The sequence below is a fragment of the Tachysurus vachellii genome, chromosome 12 (assembly GCF_030014155.1).
Source record: "Tachysurus vachellii isolate PV-2020 chromosome 12, HZAU_Pvac_v1, whole genome shotgun sequence".
NCBI classification, from domain to species: domain Eukaryota; kingdom Metazoa; phylum Chordata; class Actinopteri; order Siluriformes; family Bagridae; genus Tachysurus; species Tachysurus vachellii.
In genome coordinates, this window is record NC_083471.1 from 14,416,411 (window position 1) to 14,444,221 (window position 27,811).

Below are 27,811 nucleotides of genomic sequence, written 5' to 3' on the forward strand. Positions count from 1 at the left end.
TAAATATTTACTGTTTCAAAACGAGGAAAATTGAGTTGAACAAGGTGTATTAGATTTAAGATCAGCACTGGACTGACAATACAGAGCGAATTATATACCCACTCCTGATTATATACTAGTTAGTGAATCCAAATTCAGTGAAACAAAAATGATATGTCACAGTATAAAATGCTTAAGCCCAATGTGTGTGTGTGTGTGTGTGTGTGTGCGTGTGTGTGTGTGTGTGTGTGTGTGTATGTGTGTGTGTACATGTGTATGTGTGTGTGTGTGTGCGATCCAGACACCCCACATTGAGGTCTTTACAATGAACAGCTGTCTGTACCTGCCAACAGTGAAGTCTGGCCCTAATTACTTCCCTGTCATCAGTTACCCAATGGCCTATAAGCAACAAACAAAGAAGGAAGGGGTGGCAGTGAAGAGGGATCATAACTTCATGGAGTTCTCTAAAAGCACACACAATTGGCCCAGCTACACACCTCCTCCTGTCTTTTTCTCTCTGTGTCAAATTGTCACCTTTTTCCTGCCTTGTGATGGAACAAATAGAAGAACAATACACATTATAAGACTTCATTCTCAGTACTTCTTATCAGGAAATTTTTAACATCATTCTGAAGCAATCTTAAAAAAGAAGTTCTGGATCGTTGTGTGATAAATTTGCAGATCTGGTCCTAGCTATCCCCAGACCCTAAACTAAAAAGCTATCTCTTTACTTTCACCACATACATGCTGTACATCCCCTATCACAATAACAGACATGTGTGCACATGATTTGTTCCTTCCTCTGTGCTGTGTAGCTATTTTGACTGTGAATACACTATGATGTAACCAATCACAAGTTTGATTCATAATGAGCCTCAGTCTTTAATACTCTTTAGAAACGTTTTAGAGTTTTAACAAGCCAATAATAACTCACAATTAATCATGAAATAATTTGAAGCCTCAGGGCTGTGAGAGTGTCTTGTTTTGTTTGCATATGGCAAAAAGAGCACGAAGAGATCTTCTGTCAAAGAGGTTAAGAGAGACATCTAAAAGCTAAAATTCACTTCTTCATTAGGTTGTTGGTCAATTACACAAATTAAATACTATTTCAGATTCAGAATGAAATATAATGCTTTCAATTTGATTAAATATTTTAATGAAATTTATTAGAAATATAAACTGACCCATAAACTAGATAGTGAAAATTTCCAAATTCTCAATGTCTTCACCTTTCCCCTTCATAGTGTTAGAAAATTAGAAAATGGTTGAAAATGCTTATAAGAAAGGATGTTGCCTGAATGGTAGTAGATTTACACCGGCAGAGATTATAGAGGGTGAGAATTCTACCAGGTTTTCTGATGGTACCAATACAGTGTAGCTGATACTTTTAATCTCTGCATGTGGACAGTCTGAGGGAGAAGGGCAACACTTTTGACATATGTTATAATGTTTTGTCATGCTGATGTTCCCTTCCATTAATAAAGAACAAAGTCCTTGTATAGCTCTACAGATATCACTATGGGAATATTAACAAGTAGCTACAGAAAAATCTGATGACTGAAAAAAATTCTAGTAACTCTTGCAACATGTTTACAAGCACTTAATTAATCTAACAGTAAAAAGTAATCTGAAATCTTTGGGTTTGGATCTGGTGTTACATTGATTCAGGGTTGTGCTTTAAAACAGGTTTTCTGTCCTTTTACTGGTCTAAAGTTACTGATTTTCAGGGTACAATCCAGATGTTGGAATAGTTTAAATACTTTAACTTGATATAAGGGATCATAGTATATAGTCTAAATAACCACTTTGATAATCTGGTAACTGACAAAATCAGATAATGATTGACATGGATTTAATTCAGAGTAATAATACAAGTAATCATACAACTCGCAACATTTTCAAATTATTGATTTTTCAAATAAAGCAAAAACAAAACGTTTTCAATATGTTCAATCCCAACCAGCTGAGAGGGTGAGCGAGAAAGAAAGAGGCAGTATAGGGCATAAAGTCAAGGGAGAGACAGACAGAGAGAGGGAGATGGAGTGAGGTTAAGGAAGAGAGAAAGGAGAGGGAGGAGCTGGAGGTGTGGCACTTGCTAATGACAAGCAATGCCTAGATAGGCTGTAAATAGGAGAACCAATCTATCAAAAGCTATTCTTGTTCATGAAGGCTGTGAAATCACATGTGACACAAATGTGACTCCTCTTAATTTAATTTCATGGCTTGCTTCTGTAATGTACACCACACCTTCTGTCCCACCAGCTCCACGTGGAATCTAAGTTTATTTTCACTCTATCTATGTAGGTTTTTTGTTTGAATTTGAGAGAAAACACTTCAGACATAATCATAGAAGATAGATGGATAGATCTAAAGCCTTGTACATAGGACATTGCCTTCTCTTAATCTGTTACATTAAACACTTGTACACACACAAATTTGAACCCCAATTCTGCACTCTAACAGCCCATTAGATGGGTGTTGTGGATATGAGAGGGCAACACTGCTCACTTTCTTCCTGCACACTCCAGCCTCAGCCTCTGGACCTCTTCAAAGGCCCCTCCTATAGCCAGATCAAGGGGCCGGATCCCATGAATTAATTACTGTCCCCCTACTCAGTGTGAATAGGGGGTCCTATTAGCTGGGTTATTAATAGTTGAAATGAGCAATAAAAGGGGCTTAGCGGTGGAAGCAGGGGTGGCAGACTGTGAAGGTGGCTTGCAGAAAGGGTCACAGGGGGTTTACAGAGACAGACAGGCAAACTTTTGTGGCTGTGGAGAGAAAAAGCAGGGAAAATATGTCCACGCTAATCTTCCATCCATCTGGGCCTCATTAGCATTTAGCGCGCTTGCAGTTGCCAATCAAGCCTTAAAAGCAGCTTTCTCGCCTCCTTTCAGCACCCCAATGTAAGCCCTGTTAGAATGACACGTAAAAGACTTGACAAAATATTTTTGGACAAGGGCTTTGTCAAGGACCTCACTTCCCCCCTAAAGTTGGCCCCAGTGCCAGCGCTCTGAATGGTCAAAGAGTGCTGGGATACCACTTGCTTATTACAGCCTCAAAGCTTATTATCTCCCCCCAAATAGTTAATAATTAGATTAAAACTTCAAATAAATTAAGTGGCGCAGTGAATGAGGGTAGCCAGGAGGAGTCTCCCTACTTGCAATCTGTCTCTGAGCCTATCACAAGGATTTCTCCCAGTTCCCACAATAGAACCCAAGACCCTGTTGGTGAAAAAATTGCAGCCTTGTGCCCTTTCTTTCTTTCCCTGAGTGCTTTATGGGAATTCATGGCCTTTTTGTGAATAGAGAAGACAGAGAAAAAGGCAAAGCAGGATAAAAAAGGAGTTTTGTGGTTAAACAATGCCTTTAATGCCTATTAAAATTCTATTTAATTGTCAATAATAGCTGTGATATATAATAATGTTAGCAGAGTCCAGCAATGAACAATGTGCCATGTGGAGTAGATGCAAAAACGGTGAAGTTGCTAGAACATAAGCTGGTCATTCCAAAGTAAATGGCGTACTAATTTATTTGTTTGTTTGTTTGTTTGTTTGTTTGGTTAGTTAGTTAGCTAGTTATTACATATCTTGAACAGGAATGCAAGTAAAATCAGAAAATGTAAAAGTTCTTTAGAAAAGTTCTTAAGGTTCGGCTGCATCTTTCAATTTGATCCTGATGCTCATTTTATTCTTCACACTGGTAGTATGCGTTCTAGAAAATACGTGCTAGAAAATGTAATATAGGGATTCTGAATCTAAAAAAAAAAGGTAAACTAAAAATAGCCACTGTGTTTCTTTTTCTAGTTATCCCCCTTTCTCTCCCAGTAGAGAATTTGTGACAGGATGGTTGGTGGAATAGAGACAGAGAAGAGAGAGAGAGAGAGAGAGAGAGAGAGAGAGAGAGAGAGAGAGAGAGAGAGAGAGAGACTAGCAGCTACAGACACTCTAATGAGGTCAAATGCTTCTTTGTACCACTTTGTTGGTGGGGTTACATATACCTGATCTTATGAGAAAGTGTAACAGTCAATGGAACAAAACTTGTGATTGCATCTCTGATAAAAGCAATTGTTGCCCAGCCATTGAAGTTGAGTGGAGAGTGAATGAACTTCGATTGTTGGCTTTCCTAGCTGTAGTTGGTGTGAGACTGAGCTTTAAAAAGAAAAAACATCACTTGGAAGGGATTACCTGGATTCTACCTCAAGAATCTTGTCCCTGGCTTTGCCATTGAGTACTTCAATAGGACACAAAATGTATCTGAATACAGAAGCAAAGACATAATTTATGAGTGTGTTTTTCAGCCATTTAAAAAAAAAAATACATCCACAACTAAAAAAGCAGCACCTGAATTAGTGTGTGAGGTGCATATATAAAATCCTGTGCTGGTTTTCATCTGTTGAAAGTTGAGTTTTTAAATATTCAAAACGGTTTAGGAGACAAATTGGTTCTTGTGCCTGTATCAGTGCATTTCATTTTCGACCTCCACAGCTGGAGGGCTCTGAGATGCAATTCTGAAAGAAAGAGGAAGATAAAAACCTGATGCTGAGAGAGAGGGGAGCATTGGAGGCAAATGGGCCGTGAACTGAATCATCATGTAGCCGCTAGAAACCTGTGTACAGGCTTTATTCATTCGGCCCATATTGTGGTGCGGTGGGCCACTGAATGCTCTCTTTGAGAGGCTTGCAGCATGAACTTAAAGCAAGTAAATTTCTATCTTTTTGCACATTAGCTGCCTCATTGCTCTTCAATTGAATCCCCGAGAGCCCAGAGAAAAGAGCCTGGTGAAGAAAGAAAGAAAAAGAGAAAGGAGGGAGAATAGAGTGAAAGAGAGAGCCATGGGCAGAATAGGCAGAGAGGAAAGAGTGTGGGAGGGATGAAGAAAAAATACGGAATATCGGAAAGTTGGATATAGCTGTAAGTTTCAGGAGGTCATGCAAAATGAAAATATACAATATTAATTATGTCTCATTAATCTAAAAATACACTATATTGCCCTTTACACTGATATCATATGGCCTTGAAAGACTACCTGACCTCAGAGGTAATCTGAGTATAGGGTAATTAATTGTACATCTCCCTCAGGCCATGGCCTCTTAGTGTCTTGTCAATCAAAAGCACTCAAAAGACAACAGAAATCACAGACTGTTTGGTCTTACTTCCTCCACCATGGTGCAACCTGTTCCGTCACTACATCCATCCGAACCCTCTCTCTCCTATTTTTCTTATCAACATCAGCAGGTCACCCAGGCTCTGATCAAAGAGGCTTTCATGTTTATCCAACATTGATGTTAAGAGCCAATATTACTCTTAATTTTAGTGAGGTAGGAGGTGTGGAGAGGCCTGGGTGTGGTTGCTCCCTGGTGTAATGCTAAGTGATGCCCTGAAGGCTTTGGCAGTCAGTGGCAGCCACTAAACTGCCAGTGGAACTTGTGTGGTTTGTGTGATTATTGCAAGTTATCACAAATGGCTTTAACAAATAAGCTTAAACAAAACTATGATCATGGTATTGGGCGAAAGACCAACCAGAGGTGTTTGTCCAGTGGATTATATTACGTGCCAATTTGTCCACATCATTGATTTCACACTGCTGCCACTGACAAGACACAACTGTTTAACCCAAGATTTCACCAACATGAGTGACATTTGTAAAGGGTGTGAGAAAAGGTCCATATTTGCCCTGAAGAGACATCAAAGGGCAGAACAAGCATGACACCAGCGAATCCCAGCACAACTGCCACTCTGAACTTAGTTCACCCTGACCCACGAGCCCTTTATATGACTGTGAAGAGCACTTTATGAATGGCTGCAATTCTACATCTTATGCTTGCTGGTGACATGAGGGTGTCAGAGTGCCAGAATTTGGAGGCCCATAGCACAGCTTTAGGACAAAAGCTTGGTCTGCAGTGGACACACAAAACCAGCCACACTGTCTCCCATGAAATTGGAAATTACAAGGGCCATTTCTGATGACAAATCATTGTCCATATGTCTTTAGCGCTCCTTGAAGATAGAAACAACTTTTTGATGATGCTTTGTGGTTGACCTTGCCACCAACTTTCACTAAATTTCAAGTCAGCACAGACAAACATACAGTGTGGCCTGAACTTAAGTCTCACAAAGCGCTGAATTGATCTTTTCTCATGTCAAGTGTACTTGACTGTACTGTGTGATATTATCTTAATAGTTCTTTTATCTTTTATATTTGCACAATTTTCAGCACTGTACAACTGCTAGCAAATATTAATTATTATGCTTTTATTGGCTTCAGACCCTATTAGGTATTACAAAAGTTTGTTCCTGTCACTGTTTAAACCAAACTCAGGATGGTGTCTCAGCTCAAGCTCTTCAGTTTTAAAAAGGGTTGGAAGGATTGATACTAAAGTTAGAATAAAAAACAAATTAAAAAAGTTTCATCTGAACTTTTTCTTATTGAAATGATCAGTGATCATTTGTAGGGAGAAATAAAGACATGGATAGAAATTGCAGCTCATTGTGCCATATTCATTTGCCCACCTTCCAATCTTACCAGGAGAAAGAATGAATTATATACATGGATTTTTTTTTTATCTAACTAAACATGACACAATGATCAGTCTTGGATTTTTTGGGGCTATTTCACAGATAAATCATAATATCCAAGTTAGCAAAGAGTCACATTATTACTGTGAAAGCACCACTATCTGTATACGGCGAGAACTGGGTCTGGGTTGGAAAGAATCACAGTGCAATCACACCCTTGTCTTAGAATGAAAAAGCGATGGGTTTTAAAATCATGTGCGCCACCTTGTGGAAAACGTGGCTGTCAATCAGTCAACCAACATGAGACTAAACACCACCCAGTACCGATCGTATTAGACTAAACACCAAACTTTTTTAGATTCTCCTGCAGAACCCCAGTTCTGGCGCACACCTGACACCAGGATATGCTGTGATTTTAAGTTTGCTTAATAGCAAACTTAAACTTTGCGTAATAGTACGTGATTGATCACAGGAGAACAAGCATCAGTTTTGGTTATAGGTTAAAGGTAGACTGTTAAAGATAATATAGGAATTATTTATCGTTAGCATTTAGTCATTTTGTTTGTGCAACACAGTGGTGCAGTTGGTATTGTAGCAACCTCAAAGTGCCATGGACCCGGGTTTGATCCTGAGCTCTGGTCCCTGTAGATTCTCTGCACATATCCTCCCTCATGAAACTCCTCATTGGTTTCCTGCTTTCTGCCACCTCACTAAAATAAGCCAGTAGGTGAAATGACTAAGATACAGTACATTGCCATTAGAGAATGAGCATGTAACACAAGCATCCAGGGTGTTTTCACAACTCACACTGGTCATATGACAGACTCTGCATCCACCTCGACCTTATCAGGATAATGCAACTAATGAAAGTGAGTACATGATATTACCAAATGTTATATTTTGAATTTCCTATCTATTAAAATTATTTTAAAAGCTATTAAGCAATATTTTTTCTTTTGTCAACTTGCATGGCACAGAAAGAATATAGAGAGGGAGCAATGTGTTTGCTATTTGTTTTTTTGTACAGTTCTGCAAGACTTATCAGCAGGAAATATTTGACCACAATTGTTTTCCAAGCCTTAAATGGGAATGATTATTCAATGTCTACTGGGTGTATAGTGGACTGTGTTATTATGTAAAGCAGGGTGTATTTGTGTATAATATTGATGTGAGAATTTGATCAAGTTTTGTGAGTAATTAAAAAAGAAAGCCATTTTTTGGCAACTGTATATTTGCCAAAATTATGAGCACCTAAGACAAAAATGATTTAAAACATTTATTAATTTAAAACCATTTTGTCTATTTAATACAATTTTGATCTGTGATTTTAATGCTTGCCCATTTTCTTTTGCTTCAACACATCAACTTTGAAAACTGACTTCTCTTGCTGCCTAATATATCCCACCCTTTAACCGGTTCAAGTGCTGGCTACACTGTTCAATGACTGTTCAGAAATAATTTATGTTCACAAACAATATTCTTGAAAAACTAAGATGTAGGCAGGTATAAACAAGGTGATATTAAAACAAGAACACTGTTCTTATGTTTGCTTTTTTATTTTCCCTTTATCAAAACATAAAGACACTGGAGACACTTAGAAAACCAACTTTTTTTGTACAAAGAGGAAAAACACTGCATGGCAAATCACAGGGTTTCATTTCTTACTTAAAATTCTTGCTTGTTTTGAAAAAATACACAGCTACTGTAAACTTTATTGACCTGACAACAGTTTACACACAGTTAACAATGCCATATACTGACATGATAAAATCAACATATCTATATAGGTAGGTGTGGAAAACAATTATGTAAAAAACAAAAACAAACAAACAAAAAAAGAGTCTAAAAGGCCATTAAGGGTGGTCATAGATTATAGTTTATCTTTTTTTTTTTTTTAAATAATAGAAAATGCACAATCTTGGTTAGTTAATCTCTTAGTTCTTGCCTGTTGTACTCCTGAGCTGTAGTGGTGAACATATCTGCTGTCACACACACTGAGCCTTACACAATGGAACCATTCGGTTTGATTTAGCAGTTATGATGACACATTCATAAACAGCTAAGTGATGTAAAAGTACCCATTACTGGCATGCTTACAAGGCCAAGCAATTGAAACCTTGATGCTATTATCACTTAATAACATCAATATATAATAATGTATAATAGATTTAATCAGCAACAGGTCTCCGGTAACACCAGAGCAGCCAGAGTTGTTTGAATATAAAAATAAAAAGTAGAAAATGGAATGTGTCTTTGGTCAGTGGACTTAATGAGTGGCACCACAAACAAAGGAGATTTTCTGGAAATATTAAAATGTTATACTAACGTACCAGATCTTTAATGACTATAGTAACAAGAGTGGAAAACAAATGTTCTGGCCATATTTGTTGCTAATAAATATGACAAAAAATATAACGCCTAAAAGTGCCTGTAGAAATGAAGAAAACACACTGAAACCATAGAAGAGTGAGACAGTGCTTGGGCTGCAGAAGTATAGAGTGAGTCATGTTGTTGGTTTCTGGGTTCCTTCACTACAGGCCATGTGTCTCAAACTGCTCATCACTCCCTGTATAGTGCTCTTGTTTTGAGGGATAATGCTGCATGAATCTACTGCTGAGCACACACTATAGAGTGAGCAAGAGAGCCATTTAAAGTTTGCCCAGTCTCACCATTCCTTCTTCTTCTCGTCCATGGAGACTCCACCGGGACCTCGTGCTACCACAAGCAGCAGACCTCCGATCACAGACGTGGTCTGGAAGAAGTCATACTTGAGGAAGTCATGCATAGGCCTGTAAGTCGGAATGGTCCAGAAGGCATTGAAGTAAACATTGATGACGAAAAGCCAGACAACCAGAGTGAGAGCAGCCAGCTTTGTCTTGAACCCAATGGCCACCAGGATTATTAGAGCCGTTCCCACCAGGTTCTGTAAGATCTGCAAGACAAGAAAAAATAAATCTGACATCAGTAATGCTCAGCTTTCTATGCTCTAAATGACACGAGATTATGAAGGTCTGTGTTTGACACCTAGTGGCCAATCAGAGTATTACATTTTGCATATACTATTTTGCACTTGCAGTGAGTTAAAAAAAAAACACTGAATTTTCTCTTCTCACTGGACTGGGCAGTGATTAATTCTGTTACTCATAACAGCAAAACACAATGCATTGTACACTTTACATAATGATAGTGTAATTATTAATCATTTAATTTCTTTCCATTATTGCGCTGCTAATTTATAGTGATTCCAAGTTTTACTTAAAAAAACAGACACAAAAAACAAGTAATTAGGGCTTGGAGACAAACAATTTTCACTTAAAACAGCAGCTTTTTCTGTCAAGGTTTTAGAACTACAATACAGCAATATGTACAAACAAACTCATCTGGCCAAAATAAATAAAGTATGCATTAATCAGTACACTACATGAAGTGAACTAGTGATTCTGTGCATTTGTGTGTGTGCTCTCACAGAAAGGAGGTTGGCATCAAAATGGAGCAGGGTCATGAACATTAGTACAAGCAGAACACGTCCTCCGAGCTGCATGTACTGCTTAGGAGAGCTCTCTCGCACCGTGGGAACGCCAGCAAACATGCTTCTGCCTTCTGAACGCGACTCAGCCAGCAGTAACAGCAAGCCGCCCCCCAGTGCCAGGTTCCTAACAGACAGACAGACAGACACAGAGAGAGAGAGAGAGAGAGAGAGAGAGAGAGAGAGAGAGAGAGAGAGAGAGAGAGAGAGAGAGAGAGAGAGAGAGAGAGAGAGATGCAATGCCATTTAGCCCTAAAAAGAAAGTGACACACATCTTTACGTGGTACAATCTTAGTAGACACAACATACCTTTATTGGTCAGTTCTATTTCTTTTCTAAATTTTTTTTTTACTGTTCTGTATAGAGCCTTTATACTGTCCATAAATGATAAACATTGTTTGCACTATTTATAAGTCTCTCTTTGTATTTTGTTATTTTATATTATTTCTCCTGTTTTTTCATTATTCCTTAGTACTTGTTTTGGCAATACAAATGTACACTTATTTCTCACATGCCTATAAAACAGAGAGAGAGAGAGAGAGAGAGAGAGAGAGAGAAAGAGATGATATTCAGATATTAATCTTGACTCACCGCATCAAAAACTTTGGGTCCCACAAAATGCTGTAGGCAATTGTCTGAAATGGAGCAAAAAAAATGAATATGGAGTGTAGTAGACTTTTGTATCATTTAACCACAATTCTATTAAATCACATAATTGATTCAGTCTGATTCTGCTGATTACATTTGATTAACAACTAACACAGGTCAGGAGATGAACACTGAGTATTTTGGAAGATGTTAGCACTAGACTGTACCTTTAAAGTTAGCCTTTAATGTGAGTTTTTAGGACAGAAGGTGCTGGGCTTTCTTTGTAAAATGATAAAGCGATGTTCTTTTGTATAATTAATTTCGAGAATGAAACAAGCAAACTATTTCATATAAACGATAACAGGAACAGATAATGTGTCATTCTTTAATAAACTGAAAATTGTACACACTGGCAAATCGCTGTGGAATAAGAGGACACATACTATTAACTGACAACAATCAACTTATGGGGAGAGTATTATTTTCCTCTTCCAGACGTGTTTTATTCCTTTTATTTGGAAGTAAATCTGACCCCTGGTGGTTCAGCCATGGCTGCTGCATACTCTCTTTTATTTCAGTTTTGATAACCTGAGAGAAGTGTTTCCTTCACTGAGGTTAGTAAAATAGAGTCGTTACACTTGTCAATTTTCCATAATTATATGTAAAAATCTGTAAGCAGGCATTAGTGAAATGTAAAGAGAGTATCGGTGTAATTCCATTACAAATTGTGAACCAAGCAGATCAATGCACGACACAATTGCCTTGTATTTTCTAGACAATTTTTAAATACAACATGGAACAGCTCTGTGCCAATAATTTTAATAACACACCTGCAATCCAATGATTCCAAATAATCCAAAACAGGCATACTCCACAAAATTCCTGCTCAGGATCAATACACAACCTCCTGGGAACAATAAAGACAGTACAGTTAACATTTATTTATATAAACAGGACAACGGAAAAAAGAGGGCTAAAATACTTTCTCGATAAAATGCAGTTAGTATCACCATTAGCTGCTCAGCAGACTTTATATAAAACAGTATTCAAACAGTATTCATACACAGGGACACGACGGCTTGGTGGTTAATGTATTTGCCTCACAACTCCAGGATTGGGGTTTGATTTCTGCCTCTGCTGTATGTGCGGAGTGGGGATTGGCATCTCTAAATGATCTGTAGTGTGTGAATGAGTGTGTGTTTGTGACCCATCCTGTCCAGGGTGTCTCCAGGTTCTCCACGACTCAAGAGGATAAACAATGTAGAAAATGGATGGAGATGTATAAAAAAATATACACACACACACACACACATATACGTATGTATGTATGTATGTGTGATATATATATATACACACACATACATACATATACATATATATATATACACACACATATATACGTATACATATGTATACACACACATACATACATATATATATACATATATATATATATATACACACACATATATATACGTATACATATACGTATACATATGTGTGTGTATATATATATATATATATATATATATATATATATATATATATATATATATATATATATATATATATATATAGTAGTAACAACTCATAGACAGGAACTTGTCCAGCATTCTCTCAACATAAACTACTGACTTTCAAAAGTGTGTTTAACAAAACTAACTGTATAATCAATGAGGAAAGATTTTTGTTAGAAACAGTTATTTAATATTTAAACATTTATTAAAGAAATCTTGGAAGTCTGCACTTTGGAGCAGTAAATGCAGATTATTTCACAGAATTCCCAGTTAGTTTCTTCTGTGAAAAAACCGCTAGTGTCGTTATTGTACATTGAACAACTCAGAATAAAAAAAAAGCGCAGAGACGTAATCTTTTGTACCGAGTGCCTATCCCTAGTGACAGGTTTATGCACCAATTAATATCATCCATTATTATTATATAAATGTCACTAAATAACGTCCTATATTTATATTGTGATGGTCATCTTAACTGACAGTGCAGCCCTTGCCAATACAGTCAAGCTACCATCTTACCCAGCTGGCCAAGTAAATTTATTAAGACGAAGAGTGAGGCGAGAAAGAAGCCACATCCCCACGAGCTCTCGATGTACTCTTTCTGCTCACTCCACTGGAACCACATCCTGATACCATCTTCTAGGAAGGTGCTGATCAGACACAATCTCGCTACATGGGGAAGGTACTGCTTTGTCACTCGCAAGAACTACAGCAAAAAAGACAGGAAGAAAACATTCAAATGTCTGCAGCAACATGTTTCACTTACCCTTTAATAAATTTATAAGCTTATAACCAGTTTAATAGCAGATTATAACAGGCCCCCAACCCTGGTCCTGGAGGATTGCTGGACAGTTTAGATTATATGGTTAAACATTGCAGTTGCAGAAATGATGCTGTCAATTTAAATAAAAAACGATTTTATTCAACATTTACAAAAACATATTTAAATGAATTTCAATAAAACATCTGACTCAAAAACATACTGAACATTTAAATAAATGCACCTGCCAATGTGGAGTACCAAAGGAGTCAGTGTTAGGAAAGAACTAGAAATATCTCAGAAAATTGTCTGAATGCAATTTACCTCAATATCAATATTACATAATTATTATAATTAATCCCAAATAATTTCAGTCAGCAATAAACATAAGTGCAGACTTCTGAGCTTGACACATTTGACACGTGTGTCCATGTCTGTCACTGATGTGATCTGAACACTCTTTAGATGGAAAAAAATAAAAAATATGCAAAATGTGCTGGTGGTTTTCATCATCATCATCGTCGTCTCTATATGCTCTATATGCACATCTGAAATTAATCTGCAACAGCAGAGTGCAGATTCATTTCAGAGTTTCAAATATGGCACTGAATTTACATTTTGCTCTAATCCAGATTTAGTGAACAACAGAGGCACAGAGAGGGAAACAGCGCCAGGAAATCAACCCCTTGCCTGCATGAGATTACAGGACAAAATCTAAAGACTAAAAGATGTCACAACTCTTTATGACTCATGCATGAAAACACTATGATTTGCCAGTAAAGGCCTTCATTATGAAACTGCAGTCTATAGTGTCTTGTGAAAGTGCCTGTGTCTCTTGACTCTCCAATAAGCCCCGCCCCCTACACGCTCCATGTCAGACGCAGGAAGTTAAAGCAGCCAATCAGCAATCAACACGTAACAGCCAAGCACACAGATGGGAAGACACTTTTAGAGCAGTAGGTCAATACAGCATTATAGGACATGACTATAGGAACATGTTTATTTAGTTGCTTGGCAGCCAAAGTATATTGACAACATGCTCGATTTGTTCAGATTAGCACAGCTAGTGTTGAAAAAAAGCATGTATTGTTAGCATAAGATAAAAAATTCTTTACTGACATAAGATCATCCGCTATAAATTCGAGCAACAGATGGCAGAGAGCTGATAACCTTCATCGTATTATTGTATTAAAGAACTGTTGAGCTTGTATCCTGGCCTTGTCCTTCAGATAAACAACACACCAAGGCTGAAGTGACAGACAAACTACACTGAAAAAGTGATGCATAGAATTAATGCATCAGCAGAATAAATCAGTTCACTTTGTGGTTTAAACCACATTCATTTCACTGCTATAACAAAGACAAAACCAGGTGTTCAAACATAATAAAACGCGACAGTAACAAGGTAAAATGCAGCGTTTTATTCTTTATTTTCAGTGCTACATTAATACCTGAGAGTGATCAGCAGGTGCAATGTTACACCAGAACACACTCACATCATGCACACAATAAAAAGCCACAGGAAATTAGAGACAAAACAACATTAATAAGAACAACTGCTCATTGATTTCAGACCCAGTGTGTATCACTGGTCCAGATTACATAATAGTTATCATTAATATGGAGGATTTATTCTCCTTTTCTCCTAAAGACCTAAAAGGACAGATATTTTATCAGCATGTTGTGTAAATTACCACTTCATATTACACTATTTCCTTAAACTGCACTTTTGCTCATTTAAACAAAGATTTCAATTCACACGTGAAATTTTACTACTCTGTCTGCTTCAACTCACATCATGGACAAACCACGTCTGTAAGAAAGTTAGAGAGATAATCAGCCCTAACACTTGCAGTGTCTGGTTTTCTCTCCATCAGCTCAGGCCTCTGGTGTCTCACCTGATCCGCCACGTCCTCCGCGGTGCTCATTAAACTGTTCCGGACCATCTCACACTGCTGTCTTTACTGCAGGCAGTACAACAAGATCACTGTCTGGTACAAAAGTGTCGGCCAAAATCCGTGTCCTCCTGCAGATATTACAGGTTTTCTAATCGCGACGTCTCGTTAACGGTGGGGATGAAAAGCATCGCCGCCCCATAATACTCGATCCTGTGGCTAATATCGCCCCCTGTATGTCACAACTAGCCCTGCATGCCACGTGGACCAACGCAGCCAGATAGGGTTGCCAGCTGTAAATTTTTGTTGAGAGGAACGTGTTTTTCCACGCGGTTGCGTTGGTTGATTAATTATAACATACTGCTAAAGAGGTAAAAGAATATAATTTGTTGTTAAAGCATGGGATATCACACAAGGAGACATGTCTATCGATGATATAATCAACTAATTTTATCCCTATTTAGACGTAATATTACACAATAATAAAATAAGTGAAATTACTGTGACCAATCCCTACATTATTTTACATTTTTTCTTCTTCTTTCGGTTTCTCCATGTTCGGGGTCGCCACAGCAGATCACGTGGTCCACATATTAGAATTGGTAAGGTTTTACGCCATATGCAATTCCTGACACAAACCTCCCATTTTTATCCAGGCTCGGGATCGGCACTGAGAGTTAACTTTTCAGTTCCTGGGTTAGATCCCTGCCCTGGAATAGAACTACGGCAGTGAGACAATGTTTTCTTTAACATTTAATTACCTCCTCACTAGTTCTTACCCATCAGCTAACTCTTCCTTTCCATGACAAGTACCAACCAGGGAGGTTAAGACTAATGGTGCCTCCCATATAACACACTTCAACACTATTCTGTGCCATTTGTAGCACAAAGAGTTTGAGTAGTGTGTTTACACTAAGAAGTCTTTAAGATTGATTTGATGGCACTGGCGAGATCAGCTCGACTTGACAAGCATTGCACTACATCTCGTACTGTGTATAGTTTGAATTTGGTCTGGGGAGCTAGCACACTTCTGCTTCGGCAGGATGAAACACTACAACCTGGCAACCCGGGATGTTGCAGCGCCACCTATCGTCGCGGAGGCTAGTGTTAAAATAAAACACCAAACGACAAAAGGTGAACAGTTAAGATTAGAGTGTATATGCCCTTTATGAAAACAGAAGATAATTTTTATCGCATTTTAACGTAAACTGTAGACATTATTTGCCCGGAGTGAGTAACAAGTCGCTGAGGAAACGCCTCACCCTATCTTACTTCCTCAGTGCTCTCGTGGTTGCCAGATGCGCGGTGATACCCCTTAATACTGGAAGCCTTCCCGATAATGGACACTGAGTATTTCGTCAGTGGTTGTATGTTTTTTTCTGGGGAGATTCAGTGACTGGAACATCATTTGTGTCACACTGATATTACGTTAACAAATATGTTTGTAACACAGATATTTTAGCAATGACAGTGTTGTCTGTCGGCCCTCCTTCGCATACATGAGGCTCAAGATTGATCATTGTCCCAGAGAGTAGAGTCATCCATCCCTCTGACGAGCAGGACAGATTTATTGCCGTATCTCCATGCTATAAATAGCTATGTCAGGATTAGAATCCACCGTCTCTGATCAGGGTGAAAATGCGTAGTTTTGTGCCAATTCAACTTAAAACTTAAAGGTGCCCTGCCACACGTATTTCATTACTTTTGTGGTAATGTCTGAAGTTTACCATGGACTCTGTAACATTTTCTGCGGAAAAAATGCCTTGGTTACCTTGTTTCAAGCCATTCTATTGTGGTATAGAAAGCCTGCAGGAAGACTCAGCTCGATTTGCGCCAGTTCTCATGAATATTAAATTGAGCTATGCTGCTTGGCTCCGATTGGCTAACCGCTAGGATATGAGAGCATGACTATTCATTCACCCAGCGCAATAAGTAGCCTAGGCTAGAGGAAATTTGTTTACAATCACCTTGAATTGCGGCAGAATGGCTTCTTTACAAGCCCGTTGACGTTCATCCATCCTTGCTGTATAGCAGGGGCGTAGCCATCATTTAAAAAGTGGGGGGGGACGAAATGTCTAGTGTTATCTGTTTTTTTTTTTTCAGTTAACCCTTGTGTAAATGACAGGTTTTATTTTTAATCATGCTTTATATGCGTTATGATTATAAGATTATAAAACAGAAAGAAAGAAAGAAATAGAACAGCCTGCCACTGGGACAGTACACTTAAAAGGACATCTTTGTACCTTATTTACATTTTTTACATTACCCATCATCCTTTGCACCCCGTCATCCACCATGTTTGTTTCCCGTTTTCACCTGTCTGTTCACCCCGACTCTATTTATACTCATCACCACTGTCTTCACTCATTGTCGGTTATCTGTATAGGTCTCAAGTGGGAGAGCTCATGAATAGTAATGAGCTCAATCATTACTACGTCACACTCAGCAGCTTTTCCAACTGTTCACGACACGACACAAACACATATGGACCTAACACATATCAAAAAATCCAAGTAAAAACGGTTTTGTGTGGAAGGGCACAATTTAAACATACATTAAATTGTTATAAAGTGAAAAAAAGTAGTTAGACTGTCATGAATGCCCTTGTGCCTTTAACACATGAATGGTAATTAACCACATTTTGTGCATTCGATAATTTGGTTTAAAAATTAACTGCAAGGAAACTTAAAAGGGTTAATTTGCACCAGTATCTTGGAATCACCAATGTAAATTAAGTTCATCTATATATTATAACACACAGGTACACAAAAACTACTACACCACACCCATAAAATCCCCTCTCATAGCAATTCTATAATATATAATCATATCTGTAATGATGCAAAACTATTGTAGGGCCCAAGGGGGAAAATACAGAAACCGTTTTTAATACCCAGTCAGTAATAAATGCATGTAATTATTTTTAATTATTAGAATATTTAGAGATGGACAATACAATCCTTTGGCCAATAAATTGTCTTGACTCATTTAAATCTAGTCTTATCCACATCAGTCTCTCTAGTAATTTACAGAGGGAGCTAATATTCCTAATACTATGAGGAGAATGTTAATAACAAGATTCAACAGAAAATTGGACAGAACAGACAATGTGGTTCCAGTCTCTTTATAATGAGTTTCACAAAATATGTATGTAATTATACTGTACTTAAAAATAAAAACAGAAACAAATTTATATAAATATGAGGCTCAAAGCATTATCAGATTAAAAATGCATAAAATAAAAAACTAAAGCAGACATATCTACAGTATCTATCTATCTATCTATCTATCTATCTATCTATCTATAAGTAAATAAAAAAAGATTTAACAGTTGAATAGTTACTGTTGCATTGCACTGTATATGGCCACATGGTAAAAACTCTAAAAATAAATGAATAAATCATATATATATATATATATATATATATATATATATATATATATATATATATATATATATATATATATATATACACACACACACACACACACACACACACACACACACACACACACATGCTATTAGAAAGTTGAATAAACTGAAGCACTAATTCCATTAGAGGAGTAACAGACTACAGCTTCTGATCTTCAGAATCAGCACTATAGCATTAATATGCATATCACTGAGACTTCATTAGGTTCATTAGACTTTCTAAGAGGTTTCTTTTTTGTGTATGGAAGAACCATAATCTGAGATATTTTCAGCAGACACTTTAAATCCACACTAGGGTTTTGTGGATGAGGATTCAGGCAGTGGTTTTGAGATTGGACTTTTGTGGGGAGATTTTGAGTGCTGCGTCTTTGGGAGCAGCTGGGAGTGTAACGAAAGCCATCTAGTTCTTCTCTTCCTTCGTCTCTGCAGTGCATCCACTGCTGTTCTCAACATTCTCAATATTAACCAAGTAGCTGTCTGGGGTCTCATCATCCTCCTGAGGTAGGTTCAGGATCGTCTTGTACTTCTGTAAATATGAGATTTGATATAAAATGTGACCCTATAAAATATCAGAAAATCAATAAAATATTCAGTATACAGCAGAACCATAAAAGGTACAGTATATATAAAGTTTACACACCCTTGTTAAAAGTGAAGGCTTTTGTAAAAACCAACATCAATCATGGCAGATCTATTTCTATCTTTAATTTTATGTAGCGCCCAACACAGTTCAAGTGGAAAAGTAATAGAACTATTTTAGTGGGAATTGAATGAATCTGAACAACCTTTTCTAAAGGGGCATGTGACTATGCTCAAAATTAACTAATCATTTTCAAAATTCAAAAGTAATTATTATACCCGAATCATCACCTGATTAACCTCAAAGAAAGATCAGTCATTTGGGTCACATTTGCTTAACAACTCCTTGTAATCTGCAGATCAGATTGGGGCATTAGTCAAAACTAAGGGAATAATGGGTAGCTTCATACACAAATCTATTTCTATAAAAAAAAAAAAAAAAAATGAAGTGAACTGATCAGTCATCTATTTCCCTAAAATATTGTATGCTGTTAAATCTGTTTCACCTGTAAGTTCTGGTAGTGTGTGAGAGACTTGCAATGTGTCTCCCGAGCTCGGGATTCAAAGTGGTAAAACTTATGGCACAGTTTACAGAGGAAACCTGCTACAGGGATTACAAAGCTGGTGCCTGTGAAAAAGGATAGAAAAACTGATCAAAACCATCATAAAGACTTTATCCTCAAGTAATGAGGAGTCTTTCTAGATTTGGGGCTCACCATATTGTGTGTCTGGATCATACTCTTTATCATCAGTGATCTCTGCTGGATTAACCTGTTAGAGAGAAAAGCAGAAGGTCATCAACTATAAAACAACTAAATTAACTTATCATGTAGTCAAAGAGGACACTGACCTGTTCAGACACAGTTTCTTCCTCCTCCTCCTCTCCTTCTTCCTCATACTCATCTTCATCTTCAAAGCAACCTATGGCATCTAATGTTATAAGTTCCTCCATGACTTCAGGTCCTCCTTCTTCTTTTAGCTGGAGCAAAACAGAGCAATGAAGTACTATTATATATGTTATCTGCTCATTTCACTCATTAAAACACAGCTGAGAAACAATCAATTCAGTCAAGTGAAGACAAAGAAATGTAAGGGTATCGTTATCTATGAGGCAATATATAGAATTATGATTGCTTCCTTTCCATGGTATGGTCTTCTGAGCAGGTGAGAACATAGCAATCACACTTGTGTGGATCAAAATTATGTGGTTCAAACTGGGAATGAGTTCTTGATCCTCATTTAAGTGAAACCAATTGCATTGAGAAAATCTTGCAACCCTGAAATCAACTTAATTGCAGAAATTGTATGAAACGTGGTGCAATTTTGGAGGAACAAACTGAGCCAAATGACATGTCTGTGTTCTAGGTATCAGGGTCAAAGAACAAATGCTCAGTAGAGGTCTTCTCGCGTCTAAAAGAATTTACCCGACCCGAAGTGAATCGAATCACTTTTTTCCCCGAACCCGACGTGCATAATAATAATTATTATTTTTTTTAAGAAAGACCCGACCCGAGACAAACCCGAAAAAATTAGACCCGAGTCCGACCCGACGGCATTTTTTTTAACCCGACTGGACCGTAATGTTGCATAACTCTACACTAAAGTAACCGCTACAGCGTGGATTCAAAATTGATTGACAGGTCTGTTTCAACGAAAATGAGCTTACCACCAGCCACACGTCGCCAGCCACATGTTGCAAGCAGTCTTGGCAAACAGAGGAGAGGTTGGAAAAGGACTCGAGTCGATGCACACACGCGAGATACAGTAGTTTGGGTCTTCTCGGGTCCGTTCGGTAAAAACGCATTCATTTTAAATTACCCGAGACCCGATGCCGCTATTATTATACCTGACCCGTGTCCGAGGCACACGTGAAACTCGGGTCGGACCTCTGGTTTTCAGATCTAAGTGGACCCGTGAAGACCTCTAATGCTCAGTGCTCTGATTCAGCTATAGCACAGCTATTTGTTTGAACACGAAAAAAGTTTGCTAGGCTTCTTAGATGAACCTTCTTTGTCACAGAAATTGTGCATGTTAAAACATGTACTTATGCTTTCCTAAATGCTGCCAGTAAATATTTAGCATGAGCCATTATACCACACATCACCACACATCCTGACCCAGGTCTGGTAACTGAGACAGTCATGACAAAATTTCTCTTTTAAATGTTTTCAAAGATTATATTTTACCTTATTGTTTGGAATGTTGTCTTGCTGCAGAATTTCATTTATTTTGAGATTGAATGTTTTTTCTGAACTTTTTCACTTAAGTATACACACCTCTTCAACCTGCTGTTTGTGCTCTGAGGACTTCATGTGCTCCACAAACTTGCGAGGAGTTCTGAAGTGTCGCTCACACACTGTGCAGAATGGTCTGGAAGAGACCTTCGCCATCTGTTATCAACATGAAAACATCAGCAGCAGAGTGATAGGATAAACGAATCATTGTCTGCTCTTTCCATGTTTGTTCATACCTTGTGCTTCTTTGTTCTTCTGTGTTCGATAAGATCACCAGTAAAATGACACTGGCAGATTGTGCACCAGCGCTGCAGGTTTCTGTAAGAAATTAGACAAACACAACCGTAGCAGGCTCCAAAATTCAACCAGAAAACCTTACACTAGAGGTCCACTTAGATCCGAAAACCCGAGGCCCGACCCGAGACCCGAGCGGGTTCAGGTCTAAAAGTTTCACGTGTGCCTCGGACACGGGTCGGGTCTAATAATAGCGGCATTGGGTCTCGGGTAATTTAAAATGAATTTGTTTTTACCGAACGGACTCGAGAAGACCCGAACTACTTTATCTCGCGTGTGTGCATCGACTCGAGTCCTTTTCCAACCTCTCCTCTGTTTGCCAAGACCGCTTGCGACATGTGGCTGGCAACGTGTGGCTGGCGGTAAGCTAATTTTCGTTGAAACAGACCTGTCTATCAATTTTGAATCCATGATGTAGCGGTTACTTTAGTGTAGCGTTATGCAACATTCGGGTCCAGTCGGGTTAAAAAAAAAAATGCCAACGGGTCGGGTCGGACTCGGGTCTAATTTTCGGGTTTGTCTCGGGTCGGGTCTTTCTTAAAAAAAAAAAAAAAATTATGCACGTCAGGTTCGGGTAAAAAGTGATTCGGGTCACTTTGGGTCGGGTACATTTTTTTTAGACCCGAGAAGACCACTACCTCACACAACAATGAGCAAAGATTAGTTTTAAGACACAGCTTTAAACTTTGTCTGAATATTAAATAAGATTAATAACTAAATGGTCTTAATTAATTATATCTAAAAGCTACCTTATTATTAAAAAAAACATCTTCGTTAAATCAACATTTATTTCACATTTCATTCTTACTTGCTTCTAAGTACACTCTACTAAACCCACTGTCACATCCATAATGCTGGTAAACTGCTATATACATCTTAAAATAAACCTTACAACACAGATTTATGTAACAATTTAAAACAGGACTTCATCCTCAAAACCATATTCTACAGCTAACGGCATATTACAGTTGTTACATGCAATTAATTAATCTGTTTGTAAGAGGATTTCTCAGGGTTTTCTCAGGGTAACAAGTTCCTCTGATATTTATAAGATCCATTTATCTGTATATGTAATCATAGTTAGAAACAATTAAGGGTAATATTGTAGAAATGTGTTTACAGTCTGATGCGGTTACATTCTCCAGCCCCATTGCAGTGTGGCATGCTGATGTCATGCTGAAGTGATAAACCTGAACAGATCTGTGCGCAATCCTTGCCTGTATTTGCCCTGCAGTGATTGGTGCATTTTGGGTAGCAGTGTTGCCAGGCAGGTGTTGCTCAGATGCTGAATCTCCATCATCTTTTGCTGGTGACCCAAGCTGATCATGTGAGTCTGAAAGTCCTGCAACAAACCAACATTACAATGCATCAGAATGCAAAATAGCTGTGTTGTACATACAGTGTCGCTTGAAAGGTTGTGAACCCTTTAGAAATTTCTATATTTCTGCATAAATATGACCCAAAACAACATCAGATTTTCACAGAAGTCCAAAAGCAGACAAAGTGAACCCAATCAAACAGATCAGACAAATATATTATACTTAGTAATTTTTTTATTCAGGAAAATGTTCCAATATTATATATCTGTGTGAGGCAAAAGTATGTGAACATCTAGGATTAGTATTTATTTTCAAGCTAAAATTAGAGTCCATCTGATTTCATTCAATGATCAGTCAAAGATATCTGTACATAAACTGAATCTCAAGAAAAAATGGGTCATACACCTAAACATTGATCACAAGCACCCAAATCTGTCTACCAAAGAATGATTAAAGTCAAAGTCCTGACATTAATCTAAAGGGAAATTGTGGAAGGACCTGAAACAAGCAGTTCATATGAGGACCAAAATCCCAGTGTTGAAGCTCTTCTGTTCTGTGGAATGGAATAATATTGTTCTAAGATGTTGTGCAGGATTGATCAAAAGTTACTGGAAACTTTACTTAATTATTGCTGCATAAAGGCTCACAACAGATACTGAAAGCAAATGTTCACATACTTTTGCAAGTCACAGATATGTGATGCTGAAACATTTTTCTCAATAATTAAATGAAGAAGTATAATGTTGTTGGCTCATTTTTTTTTATTTTGTTCACGTTTACCTTTAAGAATTGTTTGAAAATGTTTTGGGCCATATTTATGCAGAAATATAGGAATTTCTAAATAGTTAAATAATTCACAAGTGACACTGTAGGTGGCAACTAAAATGCAATGCTAATACATGCAGGGTGTTTAGGAAAACTGCTTCAAACTTTTTAACAGGATATAACCTTACAAGTTGGTCAGGAGACGCGACATTGCAGATATAGCAGCAGTATTTGTCTGCAGTCATGCTCATGTCTTTCTCCAAGGCCAGGCCTGCAGCGCCTGCTGCCTCCTCTGACCTAGTGCTGAAGGCTCGACTCTCACTGCTGCGCTGAATGGTCACCTTAAGAGATGTGCCTACACCCAGCACCTGTATACCAATACACCATTCAAACTCACAGCCATGCAGAACTTCGTTAATGATATCACATGAAAGGAACTTGAGAGGTCTATATTTACTGCTGGTATTAAAAAAACAACAACATTCTATGTTGTGGAGGCTGATGAAAATATGAAGGTGGTGCAGACAAGAATAATTAGGGTTGATCACGGTTGTACCTCTGCTGTCCTGCTCTGCTCCATTTCCTTGTCAGCTTCAGCAGATGGGCATTCCTCCTCTGCATAAGCATGCACTTAGTTTAAGGCAGAACAAAAAAAAGAAATAAATAAATAAAAAGAAATTTAAAACCATCATAAATTAAATGCAATGCAAAACTAAAAACACGCAGTGTAAGAAGAGCCCTAATCTGACACAGAATCTGATATCTTACTTTTTTGAGAAGTGAATTAATTATGGAAAAGTAATGAACACCACTTACTGAAGGTGATTAATTACTAATTAATTAGCTAATTAATTATTTCACATAAACAAAATTAATAATCAACAAACCAAATAAATAAAGGATAAAAGGATGTGCTATTGTAGAAGCTACATAATAATAATGGAATCATATTATTATATTGATATTAAGTCATATTGCTAAATTAATCACATTTGCAGTGATTAATGTGATCATTATATCTAGGACTATACATGCAGTAATATGGTGCTATTATTCTAGATTTGAATTAGATTAGTTTAGTTCAAGGCTTCTAAATCTTCTCATTCATATATCTCATTAATCTTTCCCACTTTTGCTGTTGTTACATTGCTTGATTTTGCAGTGCAGAATTTTTTTTTTTTTTTTTTGGCAGAAAACAACTTGAACTGGTGAAATTGCAAAGGATTCTTCTTTTAGAGATAGATATTAGAGATAAATAGTAAATTAATTTAATTCTGTAATGCTGCTTTCTGTCAATGTCAATTCTTAAATAAATAAATAGAACTGAATTGTAAACTACTACCAGTGAAGAAACGTGATGCCACTTGGCCCAAATCTATTGACAATATGAATATAGAGGTATTAGGGGTTTAAATGATGTGCAAAGTTTATCAGGTGTGACACTTGTGCAAAAGCTGCCCATTACCATACACCAATCAGGATTTAACATTATACCAACTAACCTTCCTGCTCTCGCATCGTTGATGAATCTGCTGATTTCTGCTCTGAACCTATATCTTCAGACTCTTCCACCATCTTAGCAGCTCTGTGTAATTCAGTATGTGCAAGTTAAGCTTAGTGAAGAACATAACAGTATCCAACCATATTTAAATTCTCAATCTAGTTTTCTTTATTTATTAATAGGTACCCATGATCCTTCTGTTCAGGGGATGAGGCCTGAGTTTCAACTGATGCTTTTAGTTTCTTTCCTGCAACACAAGCCTAAATTAACACATTTCAATACCATCATATACAATCGTGTCTGAAAGCCCTGGCACTTTTGTTCAGAAAAATAATCTCACCCTCTTTTGAAGTTTTTACTTCTGTTGTGTATTTGCACATCTGTCCATTACTTTTCTCTTTGGCAACATGTTCGTTTTGCCTCTTTCGCTGAAGATTGTGCAGACAGCCTTTCTGAAACAGAAAATGTAATCCTTCATAACAATCCTTAAAACTGGTACTAATCACCCCAAAAATACCAAAATGACAAATTTATACTTTCCATTCAATCTACAAACATCAGGTTTTGAAAATAACTCTAGCAATGTAGATATGTCACCTTATTCATGAAAGAAAAAAAAAAACGTCACCTTATTAAAAAAAAAAGATGTCACCTTATTCATAAAAGCTCCATGTGACTCATGGTGATGTTCAGGTAAAAAAGCCATGCGTGGGGTCCTCAGGGGAACACGGAACGGAGCGGCGCCGAGAAGAGACCGGCCTATTCCGGATGATAAAAAAGGTGAGGGAATCTGCTTCACATGACATGGTGACATCTCTGCAACAATCCAGTGAATGAGAGACATTAAGAAATTACACAGTGAGCAGAAGAAATGCATTAAAAAAAACCCAGACACTTAAGATATCATTTATACCAGGTTGTCGTGGCATGGTCACTGCATGCTGCAGCAGTGGGTATGGACCGAGGAGGCCCTGTGAAGTTGCAGGTCTAACAGTCTGTGCAGAGGAAAACGGATGTCCTCCAGGAGGTCCACTGCTTGGAATTATGTGAATCAGTATTAAAAGTTTAAAAAGCCTCAAGCATGAATGAAAATAATATCAAACATCAACCACCTCACTGAACTCTCTAGTGATGAATCATCTTCGACATTATACATGAATATATTACGAATGAATTCCAGAGTGTATGTAAGGTAAAGAAGTGAAAAGGCAGTTTTTCTGTTTAAGAAAACCGGTCAGTTGTTGATACCGTGTTACTTTGTGCAGGAGAGGATCTGAGTGCAGGACATGAGGAGGTGTGGACAGAGACAGCAGAGACGGGATCACAGCTCGGGACTCAGCTGGAAAACGCTGCAGCTGTTTGTCCTTTGAGCGGATCATCTTTCCTCTCTTCTTCCCCGGGCTGCACAAACCTAGAGGGATAAAAGATTTTTTGTCTGACTTTATCTCACAGCGTCAAGTATTTCAGTGACTGTTCTGGTGAAGTCTGCATGCTAACGCGTCTCTTAAACCAGCTAACAGCTCATCAAATGTCACCTAATCCGAAATATTGACTAACTGTAGAATGAACCCATTCACAAAATGTATTTTATATATGATTTTAATTTAATATGTTTTTAATTACCAGTTATACGTTGTGTTATATTATTCAAACTCGACCAGGAAAGTAAACAAATCAAACGTTTTCTTCATTTATTTCGGGCAAAGACAGAACTGCACGTGCGCCCCCGTGCGACCCGGAGGAAGAGCTGCAGGTTCTATCTTTATTTCAGAGTAATTTCTGTTCTTCACTGCAAAGAGACGCTGTTGACTTGATCATAGCCAATAACCCTCTCTGCTTCCTAAAAAGCTGGGATATGTTTTCACTGTGTTCACTTTTATATGTGAAAAATAAAGGCTCCTTCTAATTCTACTATTACAACTATTTCTAAGCAATACAAAGAGAAATATTTATTTTATGTTCAGCAGATATACAAAGCCTGAATAATAAGAAATTTGCTTTTCTTGCACGCTTCCCTTAAAGCATGTTTACCTTGCAACTCCAATGGTTGGAATTAAAGTCCCACCTCCACCCTGCATGCACAGAGTTTGCATGTTCTCTTTGAGCTTCAGGGGTTTTCTTTAGTGGGTTCTCCGGTTTCTTTCTCAGTCCAAAGCATGTGAATCTGTGTGATTGTGTCCTGCAATGGGTTGGTACCCTATCCAGAGTGTCCCCGCCTTGTGCCCCAAATCCTGGGATATCCTCTAGGTTCTCTGTGACCCTGTGTAGAATAAGCAGTATAGAAAATGGATAGATGGATGGATTTCTCCATGAAACACTACACACTATTCCTGGAGTAGCTCCTGTCATGCACATTCAGTGTTTTCCTTACTCTAAGACAGTGATTCCCAACCCCCGGTCCCCGGACCGGTGCCGGTCCGTGGAACCGTTAGTACCGGGCCTTGAAATATTCCAAGAATTTTTTTTTTTTATAATAATAATAATTGTCTTTTTTAAGTGCTATGACATGTCATGTTATTTAATCCAAAACATAAACAATAAATACATTAAAATGTGTTTCTTTGAGCGCCTTGCGATTGCTTAGCAACGTGTCGTATCTGAACGGACTGCAAAAAAAGCGCGGTGCACCTGAAGTGACCGAAGTATGTGGAGAGATGAGCGGGCTTCAGCAAACTTCAATGGCTAATTTCATTGCGGGCAGTTCTGGTAAAAGGAAAGGTAATGACCAACTCGAAAATAGCGAGAGAGAGAAAAAAAGTCAAGCTTCAATCGTACAGTAAATACGATTCACGACAGACAGGCGATTCCGTGGCGCCAAATCCGTTGTGTGTTATTTGTGGTGAAAAACTCTGCAATGAAGCCATCAAAACTTCAGCGGCACTTAACCACCAAACACCCAACTGTCAAAGA

General features: G+C 37.9%; 2 protein-coding genes across 5 annotated transcripts; both read right to left on the reverse strand.

The window, feature by feature from the left end:
* Window positions 1-8,130: 8,130 nt before the first annotated feature.
* On the reverse strand, window positions 8,131-15,010 carry surf4l (surfeit 4, like). The gene is made up of 6 exons (XM_060883413.1): window positions 14,780-15,010; window positions 12,641-12,827; window positions 11,438-11,514; window positions 10,611-10,654; window positions 9,960-10,146; window positions 8,131-9,425 (listed from the first exon to the last, which is right to left on the reverse strand). Exons 1-6 carry the CDS (start codon window positions 14,825-14,827, stop codon window positions 9,159-9,161), a joined length of 810 nt encoding a protein of 269 aa, XP_060739396.1. The 5' UTR covers window positions 14,828-15,010; the 3' UTR covers window positions 8,131-9,158.
* Window positions 15,011-18,259: 3,249 nt separating this feature from the next.
* ciz1b (cdkn1a interacting zinc finger protein 1b) lies at window positions 18,260-27,328 on the reverse strand. 4 transcript variants are annotated; one of them, XM_060883045.1, is made up of 16 exons: window positions 26,525-27,328; window positions 26,150-26,312; window positions 25,815-25,936; window positions 25,554-25,717; window positions 25,242-25,353; window positions 25,088-25,148; window positions 24,903-24,985; window positions 23,957-24,015; window positions 23,589-23,768; window positions 22,534-22,658; window positions 21,259-21,340; window positions 21,065-21,178; window positions 19,639-19,767; window positions 19,505-19,559; window positions 19,295-19,416; window positions 18,260-18,768 (listed from the first exon to the last, which is right to left on the reverse strand). In XM_060883045.1, exons 2-16 carry the CDS (start codon window positions 26,278-26,280, stop codon window positions 18,610-18,612), a joined length of 1,698 nt encoding a protein of 565 aa, XP_060739028.1. In that variant the 5' UTR covers window positions 26,281-26,312; window positions 26,525-27,328; the 3' UTR covers window positions 18,260-18,609. The 4 variants fall into 4 exon arrangements, with proteins under 4 accessions (XP_060739028.1, XP_060739026.1, XP_060739027.1 ...); XM_060883043.1 differs by having other exon boundaries at window positions 23,957-24,030; window positions 26,525-27,327; XM_060883044.1 differs by having other exon boundaries at window positions 23,957-24,030; window positions 25,815-25,933; window positions 26,525-27,324.
* Between the last annotated feature and the right edge of the window lie 483 nt (window positions 27,329-27,811).

What these genes read in the sequence shown, in the direction of transcription:
- surf4l (XM_060883413.1), bottom strand. Translation starts at nt 14,827, where the DNA reads ATGGTCCGGAACAGTTTAATGAGCACCGCGGAGGACGTGGCGGATCAG. An exon ending in GACCCAAAGTTTTTGATGCG is followed by an intron (nt 10,147 to 10,610) that starts GTGAGTCAAGAT and finishes TCTGTCTGTTAG; the next exon opens with GAACCTGGCACTGGGGGGCG. An exon ending in TTGATGCCAACCTCCTTTCT is followed by an intron (nt 9,426 to 9,959) that starts GTGAGAGCACAC and finishes CTTGTCTTGCAG; the next exon opens with ATCTTACAGAACCTGGTGGG.
- ciz1b (XM_060883043.1), bottom strand. Translation starts at nt 26,280, where the DNA reads ATGATCCGCTCAAAGGACAAACAGCTGCAGCGTTTTCCAGCTGAGTCC. An exon ending in AGCAGAGCAGGACAGCAGAG is followed by an intron (nt 23,769 to 23,956) that starts GTACAACCGTGA and finishes ATTGGTATACAG; the next exon opens with GTGCTGGGTGTAGGCACATC. An exon ending in TGATCCAGACACACAATATG is followed by an intron (nt 19,417 to 19,504) that starts GTGAGCCCCAAA and finishes CCTTTTTCACAG; the next exon opens with GCACCAGCTTTGTAATCCCT.